The 25,888-nt window shown below is 34.2% G+C and overlaps 2 protein-coding genes across 2 annotated transcripts; one reads left to right on the forward strand and one right to left on the reverse strand.

Annotated features, from left to right (window-relative positions):
* Positions 1–859: 859 nt before the first annotated feature.
* LOC120284016 (zinc finger BED domain-containing protein RICESLEEPER 2-like) lies at positions 860–1,768 on the reverse strand. The gene has a single exon (XM_039290843.1). It carries the CDS (start codon positions 1,766–1,768, stop codon positions 860–862), a length of 909 nt encoding a protein of 302 aa, XP_039146777.1.
* A 10,544-nt stretch (positions 1,769–12,312) lies between these two features.
* On the forward strand, positions 12,313–19,890 carry LOC120250387 (putative receptor-like protein kinase At4g00960). Its single transcript, XM_039259199.1, has 7 exons — positions 12,313–13,204; positions 14,081–14,206; positions 16,503–16,630; positions 16,801–17,014; positions 17,502–17,733; positions 17,849–17,999; positions 19,356–19,890. The coding sequence occupies exons 1-7, from the start codon at positions 12,472–12,474 to the stop codon at positions 19,668–19,670; spliced, it is 1,899 nt and encodes a 632-aa protein (XP_039115133.1). The 5' UTR covers positions 12,313–12,471; the 3' UTR covers positions 19,671–19,890.
* Positions 19,891–25,888: the final 5,998 nt, after the last annotated feature.

Raw genomic sequence — 25,888 nt, forward strand, 5'->3', positions numbered from 1 at the left:
CTCGAGCTCGACTCGGTACACAAATCGAGCTACTCGAGCTCGCTCGACTAAGCTTGAAAAGGCTGAACATGACCAATAATATTATGCTTGAGCTCGAGCTCGACTCGAGCTTGAAAGTTTTTCCCATTGATTTTAATCAACACAAGAAAATCTATTTTTTCATCCATTCTAAAATGACCACATTCTAAAAATTTTTAAAGACAACAAACACAATTCAAATTTGACCAAATACAAGAACTAGAATAATAACATTCTATAATTTTTCAAAGATAAACAAATACATTCTTATTTGACCAAATGCAAGTATGCAACATCAACTAAAACAGTAACATTCTAAAATATTGTTAAAAAAAACAAATAGAATTCATACTTAAACAAAATACAACAAATAGAACAATTATAACACAAGTCCATAGTTAATAAGTCCAAGTAAAACAAACAGAAAATAAACAAGTGCTAAGACAATTCATTGACAACAAACAAATAAGTCCATAGATAATAAGAAAACAATCAATCCACCATCAACATCCACCATCTCAAAAATATATTTTCTTGAATGTGAGGGTTTGGTCCAATGTTTCCATCAAACCTATACAAAATTACAAATGAGTAATTAGAAAACAAATCATTTTAATCATTGATGATAAAAAAAAAAAAATAAAGATGAACAAACTTAAATGCTACTTACATGCAAACATAATTCTTCATACCATTTTAAAACTTGAGCTTCAAGGTATTTCAAGTGAAATCTCAATTGGTTTCTTCTCTTTCTAATATATACAAAGTGAACAAAGAATAGTCAAAAATTACATTAAAGCAAGAAAAACCATGAAAAAAAATTATATTAAAGAAAGAACAATTATAAACTCACTTTGTTTTTCTTCTTCACTCCATGAAGATTTCGACACCAATCTCCCCTACAAAGAAATCCTTGCACTGTCTCGGGAGCCAATGAAACACGATAAGTGGCAATCACTCTACCGCCTGCACTAAAAGTAGCCTCTGAAGCCACTGTACTGATAGGAATAGCAAGTATGTCATGAGTCATTCTAGACAAGATGCGATATTTTAAAGTACTTCCCTTCCACCATTCTAAAGCATTAAATTGATTAGGATCTCCTTCAAAAATAAAACAACTTTCGGTTAAGTATGCATCCAAATCTGACTGTTGTGGCGAGGCTTTTTCAATAGATTTCACATAACTTGAAAATTCGGACCAACCTGACGAGTCTTTGCCATTATTACTAACATCATCATTATTATGCATTGGAGTTTCACCACTATGCTCATTTCCATGTTGATATTCACGAACATATTCTTCATAAATCTCATGTAGAGCTTCTCGAACTTTAGCAATATTTTCTCTTGCTTCTCTATCGGAATACATCCTTGAAAAAGTGAAATCAACAACCCTCATTTTGCATCTTGGATCCAAGACGGTTGCCACAGACATAAGCAAATTGCATTCCCCCCAATATTTATCAAATTTAACCTTCATTTTGCCAATCATTGCTCGAATAAACTCATCTTCATCATTGGCCCTTTTGTCTAGCAACATTTTCACACGATAGACTTCATTGAGAAACAAGTTGGAAGTTGGATAATCACTACTGGATATAATTTTTCTGATGGCATTGAACACTTCTAAAATCTCACATATTTTCTCCACCTTTTCCCAATCTTCAGGGCATGGGAAACATTGATAAAAGATTTCCTGATCTTTAAACATTGGAAAAACATCTTTAAATTTCTTTGCAACTGATAGCATTTCAAATGTTGAATTCCAACGTGTCTTGCAATCAAGAATAAGTTTTCGCTCCGGCAATTGTAGTTATTGCACAATATCAGAAAATGACTTCAATCTTGCTTCACTTTGATTAATAAACTTCACACTTTCATGAATATCTTCAATTATTTCTTCAATTTCAGAAATGCCATCTTGCACCATGAGATTAAGAATGTGTGCACAACAACGAACATGAAATAAATTTCCTCCACAAAGCAACCTTTTAGTTCTTGAAAATGTGTCTTTAAGAATCCGAATTGTCACATCATTGCTTGAAGCATTATCAACAGAGATAGTAAAAACCTTGTTCTCAATTCCCCACTCCTTCAAACACTTAAATATACAATCGGCAATCTCAACACCACGACGAGGAGGTGGAAGATGAACAAAATTGATAACGCGCTTTTGCAATCTCCAATTATGATCAATAAAATGAGCTTTTAAGATCATATACTCAATCTTTTGATTGCTAGACTTCCATAAATCTGTTGTCAAGCTTATCTTGCTAACATTCTTGAGCAATGTCTTCAATTTTTTTTCGGCTTCATAAACTTGCATACAATCTTTCTTGATAGTAACCCGCGACACTTTTTCCCACTCAGGCATTCCACATCTTTGCATCATATTAAAACCTTCCTCTTCCATTACTGAAAAAGGATTCTCATGCATCAATATCCAATGTGCAGCTGCTTCTCTCATTTTTGCCATGTCAAACTTGCCATTTGTGAGAACTGGTTGCATTTCAACATCATCATTACCTCCTTGTACAGGTTGGAAAGAAATCCTTTGTTGTTGATTTTGGTAAATTTTTCTCTTCATGCAAGTTGACAAGTGCCTTTTAAATTGAGTTGTACTATTGCTAGCATTTATAGCCAACTTCCTCTTGCAATGAATGCATTCTCCTAGAACCATCAGGAAGATCAATTTCTTTAAACTCCAACCATACACTTGAAGTCTTGGCCCTTTTTTTCTCATTACCTTCCTCTTCTTCCTCCTCGCCAAGGTCAACAACATCACAATCCTTTCTAATTGGATCAGTGCTTTTATTTGCATTTCCATCATCACCATCAAAACTTTTGCTCATTGAAAAATCACCTTCCAACACGGCCTGACTAGTTGATGAATTCGTTCCGGGTTGAAATGGTGTAGATGAGAAATTTGGTGTACTTGATGACATGTTTCCTATCACAATAAACAAATAAACAAACAAATAAATAAATAAATAATCCTAATAATTAAACATATAAATAAAAAACTAGCTTAAAAAAATGATTTAATATAGCATGAAACATGCCATTTTAGATAAAATGGTTGCTGATGTAGCACTCAGAGCTCCAAGCTGTTAGATGAATACATGCATGATGTAGCATGATAAATGTTGGTCGATTAACATTTAATACATATACATATTCTTTATGATAAATGTTATTGATGTAAGTGGGTGGTGTATGTTGCTTAGTGGACGTTGTGTTTGGTAAGTCACGCACGTTGTCCTGTTTGCATGGAGATTTGAGACAAATATTGTATTTAACTCTATCAATTTATCTATAAAGAGATCTACAGAGTGAGTGTAAAGTAGTTGTGATTCTGGTTTTGGTTTCCATGTTTTTAATTAGTTTGGAAATTTATAGATGAACATTATTGAATGTTATGTCTGTCATCATACTGTATCAATCTCTTTTTAGAGTTTGAATCCTGATGGTTATATTTTATATCAAAAGAAAATTATGTATTGTAGATATGGAGAATGTAGATTGTAGATATGGAGAACAAGAACCATTTGGATGTTGATTCATATATTATTGCCTTTTCAAATTCCAAATAATGTTGCTAGGCAGACTATGTAAAACTCATTGAATTTGTTTGAATTAAATACCAAAATTATAATGAAATCAAGCTTACAATATTAGATTATATGATACAACACCTAACCATTCCATTAGTAGGTGATAAAAAGTTGTACATGTTAACTCTATGTGAGGTACAAATAAATCAAATAATTCCAATGTGAACTCTAAATAACCATTCCATTATTCTGATTTCTCTGTTATGTTCAAATAATTCACTATAGATAGATTGCCTCAGCAAAGAGAAAGGATGACAAAAACAAACTAGTAAAATTCATTATACCAGCCTAAAAGTACAGCAAATTCTTTAAAACTTCAAAAAAGCATGTTAATGTAAGCCAAATCCTTAGCAACTAGTGAAATTTAATCAAGATAAAAACCAAGATTACTGATATGGAAACATTCAGACAACCAAAGGATACAACATCCACAAAAAAAATCAATTCGACATCAAATCTTTCTCTCAAAAATAAAAGATGGGAAAGGAAATAAAAATAATCAGAGATATTCACAAAATTGAAATTATAAAATCAATGACTACCTAAGGCCGCTGCACAACCTGCACTTGAAATTGGAGCCAATTTCAGTCAGCAGCTTCCCACTCAATCTCTCACAATTATGATGACAAAGCTCATGGAGAAAAGCCCTAGAGTGTGGATTGGGCACTAGGAAGGTGGGGCACAAATTGGGGACGAGGAAGGCGCACAACACAGTACCTTCTCAACAGCATGAAGAGCAGCACCATGGCCACCAACTCCAGCTCCAATAATCACCAAATCATAATCAAAACCCTTGGAAGCACTACCATTGCTGGAAATGGCAGCAGTCACCGTCCGCGAAACGGACCTCTGAATCCTCTCCGATCCAAAGGTTAGGGTTTTTTGAAAGGGGGTGGCGGTTGGCGGACAGGCAGAGGCAAACCAAGAAAGAAAAAGAAAATTGATAATATATCTAATATTATTTTCAAAGGATAAAATGGTAACTTTATAATATATGCAATATTATTTATATATATATATATAAATGTGCTCGATTAGGCTCGCGAGCACTCGAGCCAAGTATCAAAATACTCGATCTCGGCTCGATCGACTACTCGAGCTACTCGAGCTCGAGCTCAACTCGACCGTGACCGAGCCGAGTTCGAGTTTTTGCCGAATCGAGCCCGAGTAGCTTGCGAGTAGAGGTGTATCATTTACACCCCTAACCACGGCCATGATTGAGAATATGGTGACTCAAAGTCTTTGATTTTGCCCCAAATTGCTCCTGAAATAGCTCGAAATGTTTTGTTTTGGCTTTTAAATAGTTTTAAACACCTAATAATGGAATATAAATGAATTAAGCACCATATTCTATGAGTTTCATTCAAAGAACAAGTAAAGCATTAAGAAAATTGAAAAGAAAATATATACATTCAAGCACTTATTTGTTTAGTTGATTGTATGACATGTGGAGTAGCCATGTTTAATAACCATGCCGGTGGTTGAGACCATGGTTTTTAGGAATGAAAGAAGTGTTTAATGGTTCAACATGGAGATAGTCATGCCTGCAATTAGAGGCCGTGGTAATTAACCATGGCTACCGCTTGAAATCAAATGCCCATGGTTTTAACCATGTGTACACATATAAGAAGCAAAATTTTTAGAGCTCACCATGTAGTGGGTAGAAAGTGTCTTTCTTATTAAAAATTTTCAAAGGAAACCATAGACAAAACTACGCTAGTGGTTCCAGGCCATGGTTCCCAATCTTCAAATACAACACTTGTGTCTTTTAATTTTTAATCTTCTTCATTTAAGCAGTTCTTAAAGTCCTTGAACCCTTCCACTCCTTTCACCACTTTCTCTATATTTCTAGAAAGATTTCAATAACTTAACCTCAAGAGATTTAAACAAGCAATTATACTTATTTTTAATGATATGTTATTTTACACATTTATTAATGATAAACTTTATTGATGATAACCAATGGTGTTAGATCCAACCCAGCCATTGAGCCGGTGAAGCTCAAGGGTCAAGGGTTCAACCTGGGCTTGCCCCAGGTTGAAATTGAGATCAATAGTAAAATATAAAAATATATCATAATAATTAATAATTACATAAATATAATATAATGTAATATAATCTCTATTTCTAATAAGTAAGAAAACAAAATTAGTTAAATTTTGGGTTAAAGAGTAATAGAAAAATGATTGATATGAAATGTTTCTGAAAACTAAGGACTTAGGCGGTAGGGACCTTTTTGAAATACTGTGTTATACTTCAGGGACCATTGAATAGTTTGAAAGGACCTTTTGTGAATACTATTTCATAATTCAGGGACCATTGGTGAATTTTACAGGGACTGTTTTGTATATTTTGAGGGACTAAAAGTAAATTTCAGCTGAAAACATAAGTTGGAGAAAAATCTAAATTTTGATGGTTTATTCATCATCTTCTTCAACTTTATTTGCTACAGTAACCCCGAGAGAGAGAGAGAGAGAATGAAATGAGAAGAAAAATGGGAGATTTGAGGTGGAGGATTGGAGATCGCCGGAGGAAGCTTACCGGAGAGATGACCTTGCTTGGTATGAGTTTTTCTTGGTGTATTTTTCATGAATGAATGTATGTATGCATGTATATATGTATATTTGGTGGATTTGATGAAGAAAAATGATGGATTTGAGTTGAAAAGCATGTTTAATTGTTCTAGATGATGAGTGTTTGAAATTGTTTTGAGAAAACCTTGTATTCATGATGAATCTAGCTTGAATGGAGGATGAGATTTTCGGTTTTACTGTATTATTACTGTAGCACCGAGATTAGGGTTTGGTTTAGTTAATTAATTGATGATGATGATGATTAAGATGTTAATGATGATGGTTGGATTGGAATTGGTTGAGTTTAGCCAAATTGATTTGGTTGGATCAAACCAAGTTGGAATTGATTTGGTTGAATTGAATTGAATTGAATTGATTGAGTTGGGTTTAATTTGGTTGAGTGGGTTTGATCAAATCAAGTTGAGTGTGGTTGGACTTGAATTGTTTGGTTAAATTGAGTGGGTTAAGACTGATTTGTGCTTGGTTTGGATGTTCGGCTAAGGATTTGGGTTGAACCAATTCAAGGAAAATTTGGGTTCGGTTGACCCAAGCTGGTTCAACAGATTTTGTATAAGAATTTGAGTTGGTTCAAGGTTGGTTGGCTAGATTGTGGTTGGTTCAGTGAAATTGATTTTGGATCAATGAATTTGAGCTTGGTTCAGTGGAATTGAGGTTGATTCAAAATGGTCTAGCCTAAATTGGGTTTATTTAAATGCAATTAGAGACCGATTTAATTATGCAAGATCGGATTTTAACCGATTGGAGTGAGTGTGCCAATTAGAGAGTCAGATATTGGTTTATTGTATTTTCTTTTGGGTTTAATTGTGATATTTATATTTATTTTTATTATGTTATATTGTTAGGTGTTGTTCAGTTTTGGGAGGGAGTTCCAGGTCTAGCAAGGAACCCAATGGAGACTAGGTGAGTTGGTAGTGCTATTATTTTAAATAATTGATAAATTATTATTATTTTGAAATAATTATTTAAAAGCTAGTATTTTGGAAATAATGGTTTAACTATTTCATCTTATTATGTCTAATTGCGTATAATGTTGAAATATACTTATATTTATTTGCCGTTGATGTTCATGACAATCGTATTGATGCATTAGTTTTGTATAATTATATGTATTTGCAAATAATGAAAATATATGTATATGTATTTAATTATTCGGTTAATGTATTTATTTTTGGATGGTTAGATATGCTTTGATTTGGAATAATTTGTGAAATCATGTGCCGTATTAAAATGTTTTACCGACAATATTTGTGGAACTGGTTTTCATTCTTAGTATAGGAATAGTATCCTGGATTTGGGCTTTTTTCTGGTATTATGCATGTGTTGTACTGTGAATGCTTGTCCTGGATAAGGACCCTGTGATTTGATTTATACAGTTTGTATTATCACTACATCTACATGTTGGTTTGGATGGTGACGGCGGGCTAATGGCCGACTACTGCAGTAGTTGGTCCCCACCGGCCAGCCTTTAGAGGTGGCGTGGTGGACCTGAGTATTGATTTGTCCAGATAAAGTGGGAGCGTAGAGCCCTGATTGGATTATACATCGGGATCCCGGAGTCACCACACGGGACCGATGGGCCAACGTCAAGGGTGCGAAGACCTTGGCGGCTCCCAACCTAGTTGTGACGGCGTCTAAGTCGGAGAGAGTTTTCAAGCTGTGGATTTGACGACGATTTTTACATCACTAGCTATTTTGGGTTGTGATGAGGGGGCGAAGCCCAGCTGCCGCTCTTAGGAGGGCAGTCTCTCACAACAATTTGGGTTTTCTTGAAAAATTGATTTGATGTTGATTTGTGATGAATTCATGTTTTAAAAAAACTCTTTAAAACTTGTATTTTGCTAGAATTTGGGTATTTGTGAAAGTTGGGAAAATTATTTGAGAGATTGATGTCTATATGCTTTATATACACTGTATTTAAGTATTTGAAATTGTTAAGCGACTACCGACTAACTGAATGTGCTGTAGTTGCAGGAGCAGGACCCTAGATTGCCTGATCGAGTTTAGAGCTAGTCAGGGTTGAGTCCAGTACTGCAGTGGGTCCCTTTTTTCCTATTTATTGATGTCGTGATCTTGTAGCGGTTGTACCCGTAAATTAGAGTAATTATATTTGTTATATTTATGTAGTTGAACCCGTAGTTGATGTAAAGTTGTACATCGAAATTTGTAAGTCTAATTTGGTTTCTGAGGGGTGTCAGGTTTCCAGTTAAAATGAATTTTTAACTGATGGGTGCCACATTTACCTCGGTAGAAGGGGTGGGTGTGACAGGTATAGTGAGGAACCTTGTCCAACTTGTCAAGGGGTATAGCCGGTTCCTGATTTTTCTAGTTGAACCGGCCAAGTCATTTTGGGCTTAGCTACATTGATGATAAGATACAAGTATACTAAAAATGGGTCTATTTGAATGTAGAAATTACAAGTCAATAATCTTCAAAATTACAATGCCCATCATACGCCTCTTGGGACCTCCCACCCCCCAATGTCAACTTGTCAACTTGTCAAGGGGTATGGCCGGTTCCTGATTTTTCTAGTTGAACCGGCCAAGTCATTTTGGGCTTAGCTATATTGATGATTAGATACAAGTATACTAAAAATGGCTCTATTTGAAGGTAGAAATTACAAGTCAATAATCTACAAAATTACAATGCATACATTAGTAGATATATGATTTTGATAAATATTATTCTCAAGTGATTAAATCACTTATAATATTTATAAGACAATTGCACTCAAAATATTAGTGCCTATAATAATATGTGGTTCAAATACTATTATATTATAAACATTGCCTTTATACCTAATTGGAAGGGAAAAAAATCATCTTTCCATACTAAATAGTTATCATCATTTAAATAAAAATTATTTAATTATTATATGAGAACGTTGGAACTAAGACTATTACAAATAAAATAGTGATGCTCATAAGACAAAAATTATGACAAGGAAACTAATTAGTATATTTATCAATGTAAGTCATACCTAAAAATATGAATCAAATGCCATTTATAATCTATATGTGGGAGAAGATAAAAATATATAATAGTTTCATCTTTACTCATAAAACTAACAAATCATTAAAAAAATTTCCTACATGTGATCTACTCAAGAAATTAAAATAATTCATAATTTGACCGTAATTAATTATGAAATACATAACAAAATACCTTTGGGGTAAAATGGGTAAAATAATTACATTAATCATAATTGGCCACCACTTAATAAAACTAATGAGTAATTAAAAATTTTGAATATCTATTGCCAACTTAGTAAATAAAAATCATTCATTATTTCGTCTTAATTAATCATAAAAGTTCAATGAAAATTATGTATGGCACAATTATTATTGTATATTAATTATAATTAATCACAAATTATGTCATTTAATATTAATACTATCATATATATTTTTAATGTGTGATTTTATAACCATGGTAATTTGACAATTAGTGGAATGCACACAATGAAATTGTATTTGACTTTATGCATAAATAAAGTTCAATGATTGTGCATATATAAATCACTTTAACGCAAATAAAAGCATTTCATATGTTTTGCCATGTCCATACAGTAATCACAGTTTTGAAAATTATACACCCCCATCAAATAAGTTTTCTGAAAAAAAAAAAATTATGTGAGCACCATTACAAACAATGTTGACCAAAACAAACTTTATATTTACAATATAAAGATTATAATAATATTTTCTTAAATACAAGAAATAAAGTGCACTATAAGCCATAGAATAGTTATTACTGGTGTTCTTAGCCATTTTTTATTTATGATTTTTTTTCTTTTGACTTTGCACTTCAAATTTAGCACATTGAAAATAAATAAATAAATAAAACTACAAAAATATATTCAATTTTTAAAAACCAGAAGTAAAAGCCATCTTGATCTCAGCTCATTCCAATTCCAACATGAAGATATATATATAACTAATACCATAACTTTTCGCTAAAAATAAAACCAACCATTCAGAGCACATGGCCTACCATTATTTAAGCGGAACTTGACTTCAAAACCAAGTTTGACAAATTTCACGCTCGACATAGGGTGGTCCCTGGCCGAGGGAGATGGTTAATGAAGCCAAGGTTGGCTAAAATCCAAGTCCAAATAGGCATTGTCCGTCCGATCATCCGATTCACGGGTTGAGTCTGCGCATGACCAAGAGTTCTAGCCGGGGGTGCCGAGCGAGGGGTGCGCGGGCATGGTGCCGCGCATTACCGAGGGCTCAATAGGCAGCGCGCATGGCGTGATGCGCGTGGCCGAGGAATCTCGATCGATGGGTGGATGATCGTGTGATCACTGTCTAGAGACCGAGAATTGGCTAAGTATGAGCCAATTAGCCGGGTCAGCGTAAGCACAGACGGTACGGTCGATCAAGGGACTTGTATGGTCGGTTAGCGGATCGGGCGGGCGGAGCGGGGGCTCTTAGCCCAGCTGTGGGCAGGATGGCATGTTGGCGCTAGGTCGGTGCTGAGCGCCTTTACCGAGAGGAATGCGCGGTAGAATACCCGGCGGGACCGAGAGGGAGCGGCCAGGCATGTGGCTGGCGCACTATGCAGGGCCGCACTATAGCAAGGGATAGGGGATGAACACTGTTTTGGGTACTGTAGCACTGAAAGAGATGTGTGTTTCTTTGATTGTGCTTCTTAGTGACATGACCATTGGATCAATGGTGGCCCTTAGATTGTTTTCATCCTAGCCGTCTATGAGGAGTGTAGATTGCTTATATATGCCCCTTGTTTCCCTTAGAGTCCATAGAAGGGAAGAAGAGAAGAAGGAAACTCTTTTCCTCTTGGTTGTGGGCTGGTTCCTCTCCATCCTTGGTGGGTGAAGATCTTGGCTTTGCTATCCGGCCGGTTCATGGTGTAATCTTGGTTTCTTTATAGAGAGTTTATGTTTTTCTCTCTAATCTCCTTGTTTGTGTGCATGGTTGCTTGTATCTTGCTGGTTGTGGCTGATCCTTGGTCGTAGGCTGGCTCGGCGCCTTGGTGGTGTGACGAGCGGCGCACGGTGTGACCTAGGGGGTCGCGTGAGGACCGTGACACTAAGCATGATGGATACTTTATCCATAATAAAAACAGAAAAATAAATAAAAAAATTATTAGTTAATTAATTAATAAGAATTAATTATTAATTTTGGGGCGGCTTTACCAGCCGCAACATGCAATATAATTAATATTTTCTAGAAAAAAATTTAAAAACATCTTCAACTGAGAGCGATTGGGCATGCACTAGAGGTATCCATGGACCTGACAAGATTTGGTTCATATCGGATCAAGATTTAATAATAATAATAATAATAATAATAATAATGCTTGCCTATGTCCAGTCCGACCCGATTATTCAGACCCGATTATTTTTGTCCAAGATCCATCTATATTTTTAAACATATGACTAAAGCCGGTAAAAATTCACCTAAATTTATTTTTTTTAATAAATTAAAATTTATTTAAAAAATTAGAGTTTACATTTCAAACCAAAAATAATTAATAACAAATTAAATTTAAATAATTTTGATTAAAGATTTAAATTATACTAGAATTTTACACCATTGATGCATATAAATAAATTGTTGAATTTTATCATAAATAATCATTTGTTTTACTTGTATATGATTTAGGCCGGCCGAGTCTAAAATATTGTACCTACAGCCCGGTCTATTTTTTAAACCACCTATTTTCTTTGTCTAACATCGAAACAACGAGTACAATATTTTTATCAAAACCTTCTTATTTTTCGTTCCGACGGGGACGGGTGCATTGGACAGTCTAGTGGGCACCTCCACCACCATAAGGCTTACCTTGTAATGAGAAACTTGCTTGCATTAAATTGAGTAATTATTAACTTATATATTCTTAAATTCTTTTCTTTATTAATGTATGATAAACATATTTACCACTCCTGTACAGGGAAGAGAGTGGCATTGCTTTCCACATTTTTTTTAAAAAAAAAAATTATGAATTTATTTATTTATATTTTATTATTATTTTATATAATTTATTGGTTGGTTCTTTATTTTATAAAAAGTCAATAACATGAAAGAAGATTTAAAAAATAATAACATAATTTTTTATAGAATATTTTAGCTAATGTTTACTTCAAAAGACATATAAATAAATAAATAAAAGACAATTTATAAAGAAGATATATAAACAATTGTCTAGCTCAATCAAGCTATCCAACCAAGAGCACCACTGATGATAACCACCTTCCAATCTCCTCACCAGCGGTGACACGACTCATGGCACCAATTGCTTTCCTCGCTGTCTTACTAGCCCTATTACTGAGTCCCATCACCGCAGGTCCCCAAACCAACCTGCTCAACAGCGGCTGCAGCCAATACAACGCCAGCAACCCCTCATCCTTCGTCGCCGACCTAAACGCCACCTTCTCCGGCCTCCGCTCAAACCTCTCCGCCTCCCCTTCCGCCGTCTTCGCAACCGCCTCCAATGCCCCCGTCTACGCCCTCTTCCAATGCCGCGACTACCTCTCCTCCTCCGACTGCCTCACCTGCTTCTCCACCGCCGCCGCTCTCCTCCTCTCCTCTTGCGCCCCCGCCAACGGCGCCCGCGTCATCTACGACGGCTGTATGCTCCGCTATGAGAGCGCCGCCTTCTTCGACCAGGGTTCCCTCATCGGCAACGTTGGTCTCTGTGGGAATCGCACGAACCATACGTCGGGCTTCGCGGCTGATGTCGATGGGCTGATGATGGATCTGAGCGTCGCCACGCCGAGGATCGGTGGGTACTTCGCGGCGGCAGTGAGGGATGGGGTTTATGGGGTGGCGCAGTGCGTGGAGTCGGTGACGGAGGAGAGTTGTGGGAGTTGCTTGGCGGTGGCGTATGGGAACATCAACGGGTGCCCGCCGGATGCGGAGGCGAGAGCGGTGGACGCCGGCTGCTTCATGAGGTACTCCGATGTGGCCTTCTTCCCAGCGAATCAGACGGTGAATCTCTCCCCCTTCTTGAATTCCGGTGATCTCTCTCTCTCTCTCTCTCTCTCACACACACACACACACACACACACACATATCTTGTTCTTTTATTTATTTATTTGTTAATTAATTAATTAATTAATTAATTATTATTCTTAGATATGCCTTATATTATTTTATAAAAACAAAACTAAAATTAGTAAATTACCCTGAATTTGAGGTTAAGTAATTTAAGCATTAACAAAGGTTCAATGCATTTTGTCAATTAATTTAATAATTTGTTATAATAACCAATGAAACGTCATCCCTGATGTATGCATTGTATGGCATACAAATCTGTGTGCCATGCTTGAATTAGACTTTTTTAAAAAACCAACTTTTGGCTGTTTTCTTTGCGTGGTTTTGAAAAGATTTAGTTGAGAATGAATTTGGTGAAAACAAGGCAACTTGGTTATTGTCATGGTCCGAGTTACTGATCAACCCGCCTAAAACTTGAAATAATCTGGTTAACATTTAAAGTAAATTACCATTTAGTTTAAAAATATATAGAAAATGCTATCAAGCAAGTGAGGTGGGTTAGCAGATTGCACAAGTTAAACTTGAGAATATTAATAATATAATTGTGACAAAATAAATTAAGTAGCTATAAAGGTTTGGTCAGACAGACCAGTTTATTTAACTAGTTGGAATTGCATTTGAAAGCTTTGACCTGTTTATTTCAATGCAGTCTTGTTTTTGTCTTGCATGTAGTCTTCTTTACATGTGCATGTGGTTAATTAGTCATACACAGCACAGGTATGCTACCTTTTCATCCATAAATTTGGTGTAGAATCGAATTAATCAAGAACTTGTTTAGTTATATTCAACAATAAATTTGGGTAAAGCTTATGGCTTTTCACATAAAATGGTGAAGCAGGTTCTTCAAGCAAGACAGGTGCTATCATTGGAGGAGTTGTAGGAGGAGTTGGCGGCCTGCTGCTTTTGGCTTTAGCCATATTACTGTGGATCAAAAAGTTTAGAAAATCCCCAAATCGTCGAAGAGGTTTGCCATCTGTTTCTCTTATGAAATCATTTTTTTTTAAAGTATATTTAGTATGTGCATCAGAATATTCTAAAGTCCTTTTCTTTTATTTAAATATCATCTTTTAAAGTATGATTGATGAGGACTTATTTGTCATGATATGTAAAAATAGCATTTGAAAAAAAAAAACTCTATAGTGATGTTGAATTAAGAATCATACGACTAGTTGGTAGTCTGCAATCATCCATCATAATCTGCTCACTCGTTATTTCTTATGATACTTCTTCAATACATCTTGGAAATGTATTAGTCTAAATGATGCCCTTGTTTGCTTTTGGTCCACTGTTAACTATTGTGGACCCAGGTATTTGATTTTTCCATTGATGACTATATTTTTTTTGGCTTACTTGAGTGTGCCCCTGGATAAGGCTATCTATGAGATGACTTTGTTTACTTGGAATTCTTAACCTGCTTTCATGATAAAGCATTTCCTGGAGCCCACTCAAATTGGACATTCATTGTTGCGTAATTGAAGCAGATGGGAGCAAGTAGAGATCCCATTTACTAACTGTGGTCTACCATTTAATTTACCAATATTTTATTTACTGTTAGGAGAAACCATTTTTTTATCTAGTTGAGCAAGGAATTTGGAACATTGCTTGTGTTTTAACAAGGAGAAAATCATTTTATACATAATTCAAATGTAAAATCAATTAGTGAAATATGCTTAAAATCATTTTTATTCATGTGTGAGTTGCCCTAAGCTCCAGCTTAGACGCCTTAGAGCCTTGAAGGTGAGCGACATTAAAAAGTCATCCAAAGGCGTGCTCCTTGACTTGAGGTTGGAGCGAGTTTGAGGTGCCCCTAGTAAATTACCGTCTTATTTATTTATTTATTTAGTTTTTAAGAACCGAACAAATATGAGCAATTAGATAATCATCAGATTAAATCTGAATCCTTAAAATCAAAAGAGTTTTTCTTTTTTAATTTATAAGAGCTGGACAAATATAAGCCACTGGATGATCATCAAATTAAATCTCAACCCTTAAAAATAAAAAGGGTTTTATTTTTTTTTTCATTTTTAATAGTTGGACAAGTATGATCTACTAAATGATCATCAAATTAAATTTAACCCTTAAAAATAAAAGGGTTTTCATTTTTATTTTTATTTTTTAGTTTTAATAGCTGGACAAATGTGAACCACTAAATAATTATTAAATTAAATCTCAACCTTTAAAAACATAGGGGAAACCTAAGAAAGAATGTGATATCAGCCTTCACTCCAAGTATTAGGCCAAGTAAAGTGCAAAAAAAGTCTTTTGACAACGGAAAAAGAAGCTCATTGGTTCTTGTGGACTTAAGAGAGATAAGGAGTCTGAATTTGAAAAAGAAAAAAAAATATGAAGATGAGGATGATGAATATGAGAATGAGTGGGAGAATAGTGATGAAAAAAATGATGAAACTATTGCACTTGATAGCTATTAGGATTTTCTAGCGTTATAGGTTTTTTTTTAAGTAGCAGCGGAATAGTAGTGCAGTGTTTTTTTTTACTACGTTGATAATATGCTATTTTGCTTAATGCATGTTTTATCTAAGTTTAAACTTTAAACTTTGATTTTGTGAAATTTTAGTATGTATTATGAATTTATGAATTTTTTGATTCTTTTAATTTTTTTTGCTTTGCCTCGGAAAGGTGTTCACTTGAGCCTTGCAGCTTGCACTTAGGCGATTTGACCCCTATCGCCTGGATGCGCCTTTTGCTTTTTTGCTTTTAATAACTATGCTCAAAATGAACTGATATTCAGATGTGTGCTTGAATTTGCATATTGATGAAATACATTTACCGAATTAATTTGGTATAAAGTCCCAAATCTTTTTATCGTGTCATCTAATTTCCTTAAGGCAATATGTTGATAATGATGCTTGAGTTAAAATGTGGCCATTTTTATCCATGCATCCAGCATTTGTTGTCTTTGACTGGTCTCACATAGAATGTGTATTTACACTTCACACCATCTCTCCTGATAATCCAAGAAGTTGGAAGATCAAAAGCAATTGCCTTGATATTCTTCCATTGATAGTTATTTGCAAGAATGATGACAAGAAGTTTGAAAACCTGCCCAAATTTGGATCTTCTTTATGTTCAATAAAAACATTAGTAATCTTTATTCAAGAGCGCAAAATTATCCCTTTGACTATCCTAAAGAATTTTGTAGGTATTTTTCTTAATGATCTGACTTTGCTCACCAAAAGTATTTTGGTTTTAGTTTCTTCAGGTAGCATAATCACTGAAACATAATGTTATTGTTGTCACAGGTAATATATTGGGTGCAACTGAACTACAAGGTCCAAAGAATTTTCATTACAGAGATCTTAAAGCTGCAACAGAAAACTTTAGTGACAAAAACAAGCTGGGGGAAGGAGGATTTGGAGATGTTTACAAGGTAATATTTCTCTGCATTACTACAGTTGCTAGCAATGAGCTTGCTTGTATAATAGTAGTGTGACTCCAGTGTATGACCTGAAAACTGAAGAAAGTACTTTTTTTTAAAAAAAAGGTTTACTTCTGAACAAATCAAGTGCTGACTAGATGTGTTTTTTTTTTCCCGTTCAGGGCACACTTAAAAATGGGACAATAGTTGCTGTCAAGAGACTAGCAATAACTAAAGCAAGCAGAGTGCAGGCAAGTTTCCAAAGTGAGGTGAAACTTATAAGCAATGTTCATCATCGAAATTTGGTTCGGTTACTTGGATGTTCTAGCAAGGGCCTTGAATTGCTTCTTGTTTATGAATACATGGCGAACAGCAGCCTTGACAAATTCTTATTTGGTACCGGCTTCTTTTCACTCTAAAGCAAAGTCTTGAAAATCAAATGTTAATTTCTACCACAGGATTTTCTGCAGCTGCATTATAGACCTAGATACATTCTGTTAGATATCTTTCCTTTTATTGTTCATATGTATGCTTTATGATCATGCATAATCACATATGGCATCCTAATCAAAAGAACTCGTAACTTTCAGTAATTTTCATTCTTTTAGCTGAACTAACAGATCCCAAGTGACTTTGAAGGAAAAATAGATTGACTCATTATCCTGACATCGTTCTTTCTCGTGAACGTAGAAATGATAATAACTATGAGATCCATATGCTTGAAAATAATTCCATTTACTTAGAGTTTAAAATAATATTGGAGCGACTTAAGAATAAACTGAAAACAATAGATTATGACAAATTTCGTGTACTAAGGATGTGCTTGCCTGATTATTTGTCACTAGGGTAAACCTTAATTAATGCATCATTGTCTATTGGGCAGGTGAAAATCGTGGAACCCTTAATTGGAAACAAAGGTTTGATATCATTGTTGGCATGGCTAGAGGACTTGCATATCTACATCAGGAGTTCCATGTGTGTATCATACATCGAGATATAAAATCTAGCAATATCCTTCTTGATGACAATTTCCAGGCTAGAATTGCGGATTTTGGGTTGGCAAGGCTTCTGCCAAGTGACCAAAGCCATCTCAGTACTAAATTTGCAGGGACATTGTATGCCCAAATACTTTTTCTTATGATTGTTTTTGGTGTCTATTACTGCCATATTATCAATTGATTGTTTCGGATATTAATGCTTATTTTCTTATTTTGTTTTGTCGTCAAACAGGGGTTACACAGCGCCGGAATATGCAATTCATGGCCAGCTCTCTGAGAAGGTTGATACCTACGGCTTTGGTGTTGTTGTCCTGGAAATAATTAGTGGCAGAAAGAGCAATGACATGCGTTTTGAACCTTTAACTCAGTTCCTTCTTGAATGGGTAAATTTCTTCTATAATCTTTCATTTTGAGATTGTCCTTTTGTTACTTCTAAAGTAGAAGCTAAGTTCAAGCAGTACAAAACTGCTGGATACCAGAGCAAATATGCTGGAATAGTCATTTTTGTTCTTTTAGGATAGACAATCTTTTAATGCATAAAGTGTTTGTCAAAGTTTTAAGTTCCACCCAACACTCATCCCATACACACCATAACACGCACTGGCGCCGCTCTGCAAATCATGATAAATGAAAAGAAAAAGTAAGGCATTTCAATATTTCGACAAATGACTCATATTTCAATAGCTCACTGGAAAGTAGAACAGTTTCAATATACATGTGTGTCAAACTAATTCCAATTCCAACAGTAGCCTGTACTCAGGGTTTGCTGGAATATTTTGTATCAATAGATAATATACTCAGTACCGCATAGTTGTATGACTATGTATGGGCCAATGCCTGCCCAGTATCAGAAGGTCAAGGAAGTTCGTGACCTAATGCCAGGTAGCTCGATTTGGGCCAGGGTAGAGGAATCAGAAAAGTAACATTGTTAATATAACTGATAGGTTCTTTCAAAGATAGCCCTTTGCCCATGTGTGATCTAGAATGCTTAAGTGTGAGAAGCATGACAATGAACTTGGAAATATTAATGCAGAAAATCTTTTTGGTGAAATATATTTAAAATTGTCTGGCTTTCCTGCCCCATTAGGACACTTTTTGGATAAATTCTATATTAGGAACCAGGTAAAAGTTTTGAAGCCAGAAGCTTGATTTGACAGAAGCAAATTACATTGTGATATTGGTAAATCTGTTAGGCCAAGTGTTCAAATATTTTCAAGGCAATACAACCGTACTTTATGTGAAAATAAAGAATTGCTTTGATTTAAAATAAACAGATCAACAGTAATGCTTACGAGTAGTTGTTTACAATGGCCCCATTGTAATGGATATTTCTAGATATTACATGAGGGCGTTACCGACCTTAACTAGACAATGATAGTATAGAACATTATTATGGCTACAAGTCTACAACAAAGAAGACCCTATATCTTCATATTTTCTTTGATAGAAATGAAGGCATGAAGACATTTGGTTTGACACCAGAGTTTATTAACTGTCCACTTGAAGGTGAGTTATCCAAAAGAAATTTAAGAGTAACGCATGCAGTCCTTTGTCACATCCTTTCTTCTGATTTACTTGCCTACACTTAGATCACTTTGATACCCTTCTTGCTTGAAAAGGATTCCAAAATTTCTTCAATCCATATGCATAGTGTAAATGACTTCCATAACTAAATAAAAAAAAACCATTCATTTCTCAAAAACAATGACTTTTTTAACACAATTTTATTGGTTTTACAGGCATGGAAACTCTATGAGGAAGACATGCCACTGGACTTGGTGGATGATACATTGAGTCCTAGTGAGTATGAACCTGAGGAAATGAAGAGAGTCATTGAGATTGCTCTCCTATGCACTCAATCCACTGTGGCTGCAAGGCCAACCATGTCTGAGGTTGTGGTTTTGCTACTGAGCAAAGGTGCTTCACTGGTTCAGCCTACCAGACCAGTTTTCATCGAAGCGACAAGCAGGGTTCGCGGAGATACATCATCTTCATCTGGTACACCTTCTGCATCCCTTGCAACTGCATCGATATCACAGTTTTCAGCTCGGTAAAATTATAAGGAGAATAAGAGTGTGCATTCTGTTGAACTGGTGTGATATGCTAATAATGTAGTAGTGAAAAGTGACAGTAATAGTGTGTTTTGATATGTAATCTTGAAAGCATGTGTAGTTTCCATTTTGTACAGTAATTATTTTTACCGAAGTAAAAACGGACAGACACTTACTCCAATTCTGCAGATTTTAAGAGGTTTGATCTTATGTTTTGTTCTAATTGACAAGGGCTCGGAGATGATGTTATAGTGTTTGTCATCTATTCAGATATATCGTGGGTATACAGAGACAAATTACAATAATGATCATCATATTAAAGGATGTTTTTTAAAATAATAATATTAAATAATTATTAAATATACATAACTCATTTAATAATAATATTAGATATATTGTTCTATTTGATGTATAATAACTCATGTAATCCAGACATCTTTTTAATGCTTGCTATTCCAGCTTTATTTTTATAGTGTTATTTTTTTTAGGTTTTGTTCTTCGACTTCCCTTTACATTTCATAATTTTTTTTAGCTTTGTCCGCATTCTATTAACTTGATGTATTCACAATTAAAATCTAATATAGATTTTTACAAACTATATTGAGATTTAGATAAATTAATATTTTAATCTTTTTTTAATTTTCATCAAGTATTTCTAGTGCTGGTTATTATGATTTTTTTAATAGAAAAACATAAATGAAATGAATGTGATTGAGAAATACGACCTCATTTTCATTGAATAATGGCGTTACAAAATAACACCATACATGAACAAATTAAACTTTTTGTTAGATCCGCTAGAGGCGTTGTAAATTGGAATTTAATCAAAATCTCATGCAAACATACAACTAATCACACCACACAATAATAAAAAAGAGATATATATGTCGCGGGGGTGGGAATACTAAAAAGGGGAATAAACATGAGAGCAATTCTCACACTCATCCTCACAATGAAATACAATCACTTTTTCTAAATTGTCCGATGCACATTCTCTCACCTACACACTTGAGTCTCTCTCAGGTGGCTTATTCTAAATCTTCAGAGCAGAGTCTCTTATATAGACGTCTTAATGTCCCAAATATAACATCTCCCTCTTTTAGAAACTCCATGCTACTAACTTGAACGCTTTCCAAAATTAGCTATTGCACCTTCAGTTACAACTGAGCTATAAACGTGGCTCTCCTTCTAACCTTGATTGAGTTCTAGCTTCCATTGCAACACGACTTCAAGATCCCTCCAACCTTCGTAGTTGTGTCTGAGTCGAATGTTGTCGAATCCTCTTGATCTTGATTTGCCAGCAACTAGCTTATCTTCTCATGGTCCTATCACTAGTACTTTCTCAAGGGTTGCCCCCACATGACGCGTCATCTTCATACTAAAGATAGTTCTTCAATAATCTTCAAAGGAAATCTTCTATCAAACTTGATCTCTAAGTCATCCAAGTTTGGTCTTCACAATTTTTCAGTTACTAAACTTGATCTTCCATTCGTTCAAAGTTTAGTTCTTCACAGTCTTCTTGCTTCCAAACTTGATCTTTTATTCATTCAAATTTGTATATTTTCAATTGTGTCTTCAATTTTCTTCATGTATAGTTCTTTTTTTTTAGCTAATTAATTATGGGTAGTTCTTTTTTCTACCCATAATTAATTAGCTGTCTTCAAATAGCTCTTAATAGCTCCATCCATATTTAGCTTCCTTCTTCGAATGAGCTTCAAGTGTTTGTGCTAAATATGGTTTGCACAATAAGATCTTGTCCTCCAAGTAAGATATTTGTCCTAAAAGTGGTTGCTCTTCTAAATCAAACCACTTGTCAAATATAGATGAAATCTCTTCTTAGCCAAATATAGATTTACCTCCACATAGTCATTGCTTGGTCTATAAGATGGCTTCTTCTTAAGACAGTTCCAAGCTTTCAAGTTGTCATATCATCAAGCCTTGTCTTCTATGTGCTATGCAAGCATGTCAAACGATGCCAATAAAGTGCGTCTACACTAAAACTTTTATCAAAGCATAAAATTTTTATCCGTCTTTAATTTTGAAGAAATAAGCTTGCTTTTATTTTAATTCCTAATTGAATAGATAATGATCAAATAAAACCAAATCTCAACGTACAATTATTGGTAATCATATTTAGAGTTTTTAAAATTGTTTTGACACATACTTGATTTTATCCTATATTGAATTCAAACCAATTCTGAAAGCATGGGTTACTTCTAATATACGTCGATTTATCAAATATTTACTTAAACTTAGTATGGGTTTTTGATAGAAAAATTAATCTATTTTGTTAATGATAAATTCTTTTGCCATTTATCAAAGCATGGAATTTTTATTGGTCTTTAATTTTCAGGAAATAAGCTGATTATTATTTTAATTCCTAAGTGAATAGATAATGATCCAATAAAACCAATTCTCAATATACAATTAATGGTAATCATATCTAGAGTTTCTAAAAGTGTATTGACACATAATTGATTTTTTCCTATTTTGAATTCAAACCAATTCTGAAAGTATGGGTTATTTCTAACATATGTCAATTTATCAAATATTTACTTGAACTTAGTATGGGTTTTTGATAGAAAAATTAATCTATTTTATCAATGATAAATTATTTTGCCATGTTTTATTAAAGAAAAGAGTTTTAAAAATAAATTAAAACAAATCACATAAGCTAATAAGGTAAAGAGAAAAAATAAAATAAATTAAAATAACATCATATGAGTTATTATACCATAAGAGATAGGTGGTGAATGAAGTAGAGAGATATAATATTTATAAGCAAGAATGAGATATAATGTTAATTATTTAATGGAATAATTAAATAAAAATTAGTTGCTGGGCCTACATCCCACAAGACATAACATAATTTAAAAAAAAAAAAAATCCAAAATTGGTTAAAAATTTTGAACGTGCAATATCTTCCTAATAAAAGAGTTATAATTCAGAGTGTTACTCTTACCTTGTGTATGGATCCAAAAGTAAAATGGAAAGTTAAGAAAAGTAAAAGAGGAGAAAAGAAGAAAAACTAAAGGAAAGGAAAGGTTGGACTTCTGTTTGAATAATAAGATTTTTATAAGAGAAAGGAAAATTAGATTTGTTTGATAAACATTATGTTTTTTGAGAAAAGAAAATAAAGTAAAGGATATATAATAATATGATTTACTAAAATACCTTTATTGTAAACTAAGGTTCGGCATGACAATCTTTTTAGAAGTTAAAAATAATTTAGAGGTTCGCTCTCTTTTGAAATTCAAATAAAAAGATGTTTTGGAGAGTTTTGAAGAGTCAGAGTAACTATTTCTTTTTTTTTTTTTAAATTAAAAAAACTTATTCAAACAAAGGAAGGGTTCACCTTAACCCTCATTATTTCACTTTCCCCACCTAAATGAGGTGTGAGTATAGGAGTATAGGATAAAAGAGTGGTGAGGGTCATACAACTTGATGGTTTTTGTTCTCCAACCAAATAAGAAGAAGGGGGGGGGGGAGACACATTTTTTTTTTTGTGCTGTATTTGAATTGTAAATCCCGGTGTGACTATAGGATAAAAGAGTGGTGAGGACAGGACAAATAAAAACATTATTACCCTTAAGTAAAATGAAAAATTATAGAGATGTCTACCTCACAGTCCACCTCCCCCAACCACAGTTTACAGCCACTAGCTGGTCACTGGAGTCATCTTGCCACCATCGCCAACGAGTCACTAGCCACCATCAACTAACACTACGGGCCACCAACATCATCCCACCATCGTTACTGGCCGGCTACTGGCCACTGACACAGATTGACCATTAGAATAGTACAAAATATATTATGGTGATTTTACCTTTTTTGTTTAGTCATATTTTGTGTTCTTCATTGAACATCAAATATGGAACAACACAAGCACTTATCTTGTACTTCTTGTTCTATACCTATCTGCGAATCAAATGGATATTTCGAAAATTTATATATACAGTGTTATGAAGATGCAAAATTTTATATCTCCATAATCATGATTACTTCCTTATCAAATGTGAAATTAAATATTTTTTTTAATGATTGCAACATGGTATTTGAAACATATATATATATATATATATATATATATTTGATTTTCTATCATATAATGTATAAATAAATATTAAAGTAAATGTTTGGTAATGGGGATTGGAAATATAAACATAGATAAAATTAAAGAAAATTATTTTTCGCCATATGTTTGGAAGGCTCAATCAAAACAAATAAAACTTCCAATCGGCTTGTAATAATTCCCAAGAAAAAGGGAATCATTCCTTATACAAATTCATTCCGTATACAAATTCATCCCCATGTTTAGATTAGGTTACTGTTCATGTAGGGAATGATTCCGTCTTAAGGAGAATTATCCCCTCTATTGGAGGAATGTGCATTCCCACAATATTGGAAGAATGCTGATTTCTCAATTAGTAAATTACTCTTTTAATTCTTCAAAAAAAAAAAATTGCCATGTTATAAACCTCCAAATCCTTTAACCATAGCTTACCATGACTCTTCATGTGGACCCCGCCAACCTGGTGGACCTACCTCTTTTATTTGTCTCCTTAATTAAAACCAAGTTAAGTGCTAAACCATGTTTGATTTACCCCTTAATCCCTTCTTCTTCTTCTTGTCACCATGCTGGGAGCTTTTCTAGAGAGAGGAATTCCCGGACGCCATCTTGTCATAATCTCCTTCTTGGCCGATCGTATACACCCCATGACCATCTCCCTCCTCCACTCCTCCATCTCTCTTCTTTCTCTCCATTCTCCCACTTGTTTTATTCCTTGGAAGTTGAAGAAAAAGGTCATCCATCACCGGAGTTCGGGTCTCCACTGGCGGTCTTGGCATCCGGAGGTGAGGAGAAGAAGGACAAGTAGCCGCAGACGTTTTCCAAAGGCAAGGTAGGCTCTCTCATTCTCGTGTTGATGGTGGAGTTGTTTACTAGAGTCTTGAGAGAAGCTTGTGCTTGTGAAAATCTTGAACTTGGTTGCCTTTGATGATAATGTTTGCATGAAGAGCTTCACCATTTTGATTTATGTTTGGCTTATCCTTGCATGGAGATATAGATTTATTTTTGCATACATGAAACCACCTCCATATGTATATATATATGTTTGAAACCACTCATACATGTGCAAGAAACCATGTTGTCATTTGCATAAAAACTTATGTTTACACCCTTGAATGTTAGCTTGCATGATCCATGCCTTGGTTTATGAGTTTTTCATGCATACACCTGCCCTTATATACATATATATAGATTATATTTATTTACTTTGTGTGCTTTACAATTGTGTTTAAGTGACATGCATCTTGGTTGTTTGTGTTAATACGAGATATATATGTATTGGCATATCAAACCACTATGTTGGTAGAGCATGAGTTGTGTTCTTTTGTTATAGCAATTGATGTTTTATTGCTTCCTTTGAATCCTTGAGTTCTAAGTTGTGTTTAGAAAGACCATGCTTTATAGTAGAGTGTTGGTATTTTAGACTAGCTTTTCTTTAACCTTTGTGCTTGAACTCTTCCAAGTATTCATGTATATTTGGTTGGTTTTCCCTTGGATTTTAGGACCACCTTGAGCATCATCTTGGATTTCTTTTGAATTTAGGAGATCACCAAATAAGTAATCCCTTGAACTCTTGTGTTTAAAATTTTGTGTTTTTGTTTATTGTTCATGTAAAATTTCTGAAAATTTATTTGCAATTATTCTTTGAAAATTATTGTGGGAATGCCATCTTATTTATGACTTATGTTTATAGATGAAGAGAAGTTTCTATACTTAGTTGGAACCATAGTGTTATTACTTGCCAAAACTTATATAGGTTATTTCCCTTGTTACTTCCAATTATTTGACAAAGTAATTATCCTTTTTTTTGTAATCTTGTTTATTTCCAATAACAAAAACTTAAGATTTATTAAGTGCTTGAATCCTTGGTCCACCTGACACCAACTTAGATTACCTATCTATTATATGGTTATACCTTTATTCCTTAAATATCCACTTGCCTTTATGTCCTTGCCTATCTCCTTCCTAAAATTTTTACCATCCTTGTTTTGACAATGTCTCCTTTGAATTTATTTTTCTAGCTATTTTGGAATTAGGTGGGCCATTTTTTTTTTCAATTGATGAGATACATTAGACCTTGTATTTTTACAAATTTTAGTATTTTATTGTATTAATAATTATGCATTTCATCCTTGAGATTGGTTGTTTAATT

This window comes from Dioscorea cayenensis, chromosome 19 (assembly GCF_009730915.1).
Source record: "Dioscorea cayenensis subsp. rotundata cultivar TDr96_F1 chromosome 19, TDr96_F1_v2_PseudoChromosome.rev07_lg8_w22 25.fasta, whole genome shotgun sequence".
NCBI classification, from domain to species: domain Eukaryota; kingdom Viridiplantae; phylum Streptophyta; class Magnoliopsida; order Dioscoreales; family Dioscoreaceae; genus Dioscorea; species Dioscorea cayenensis.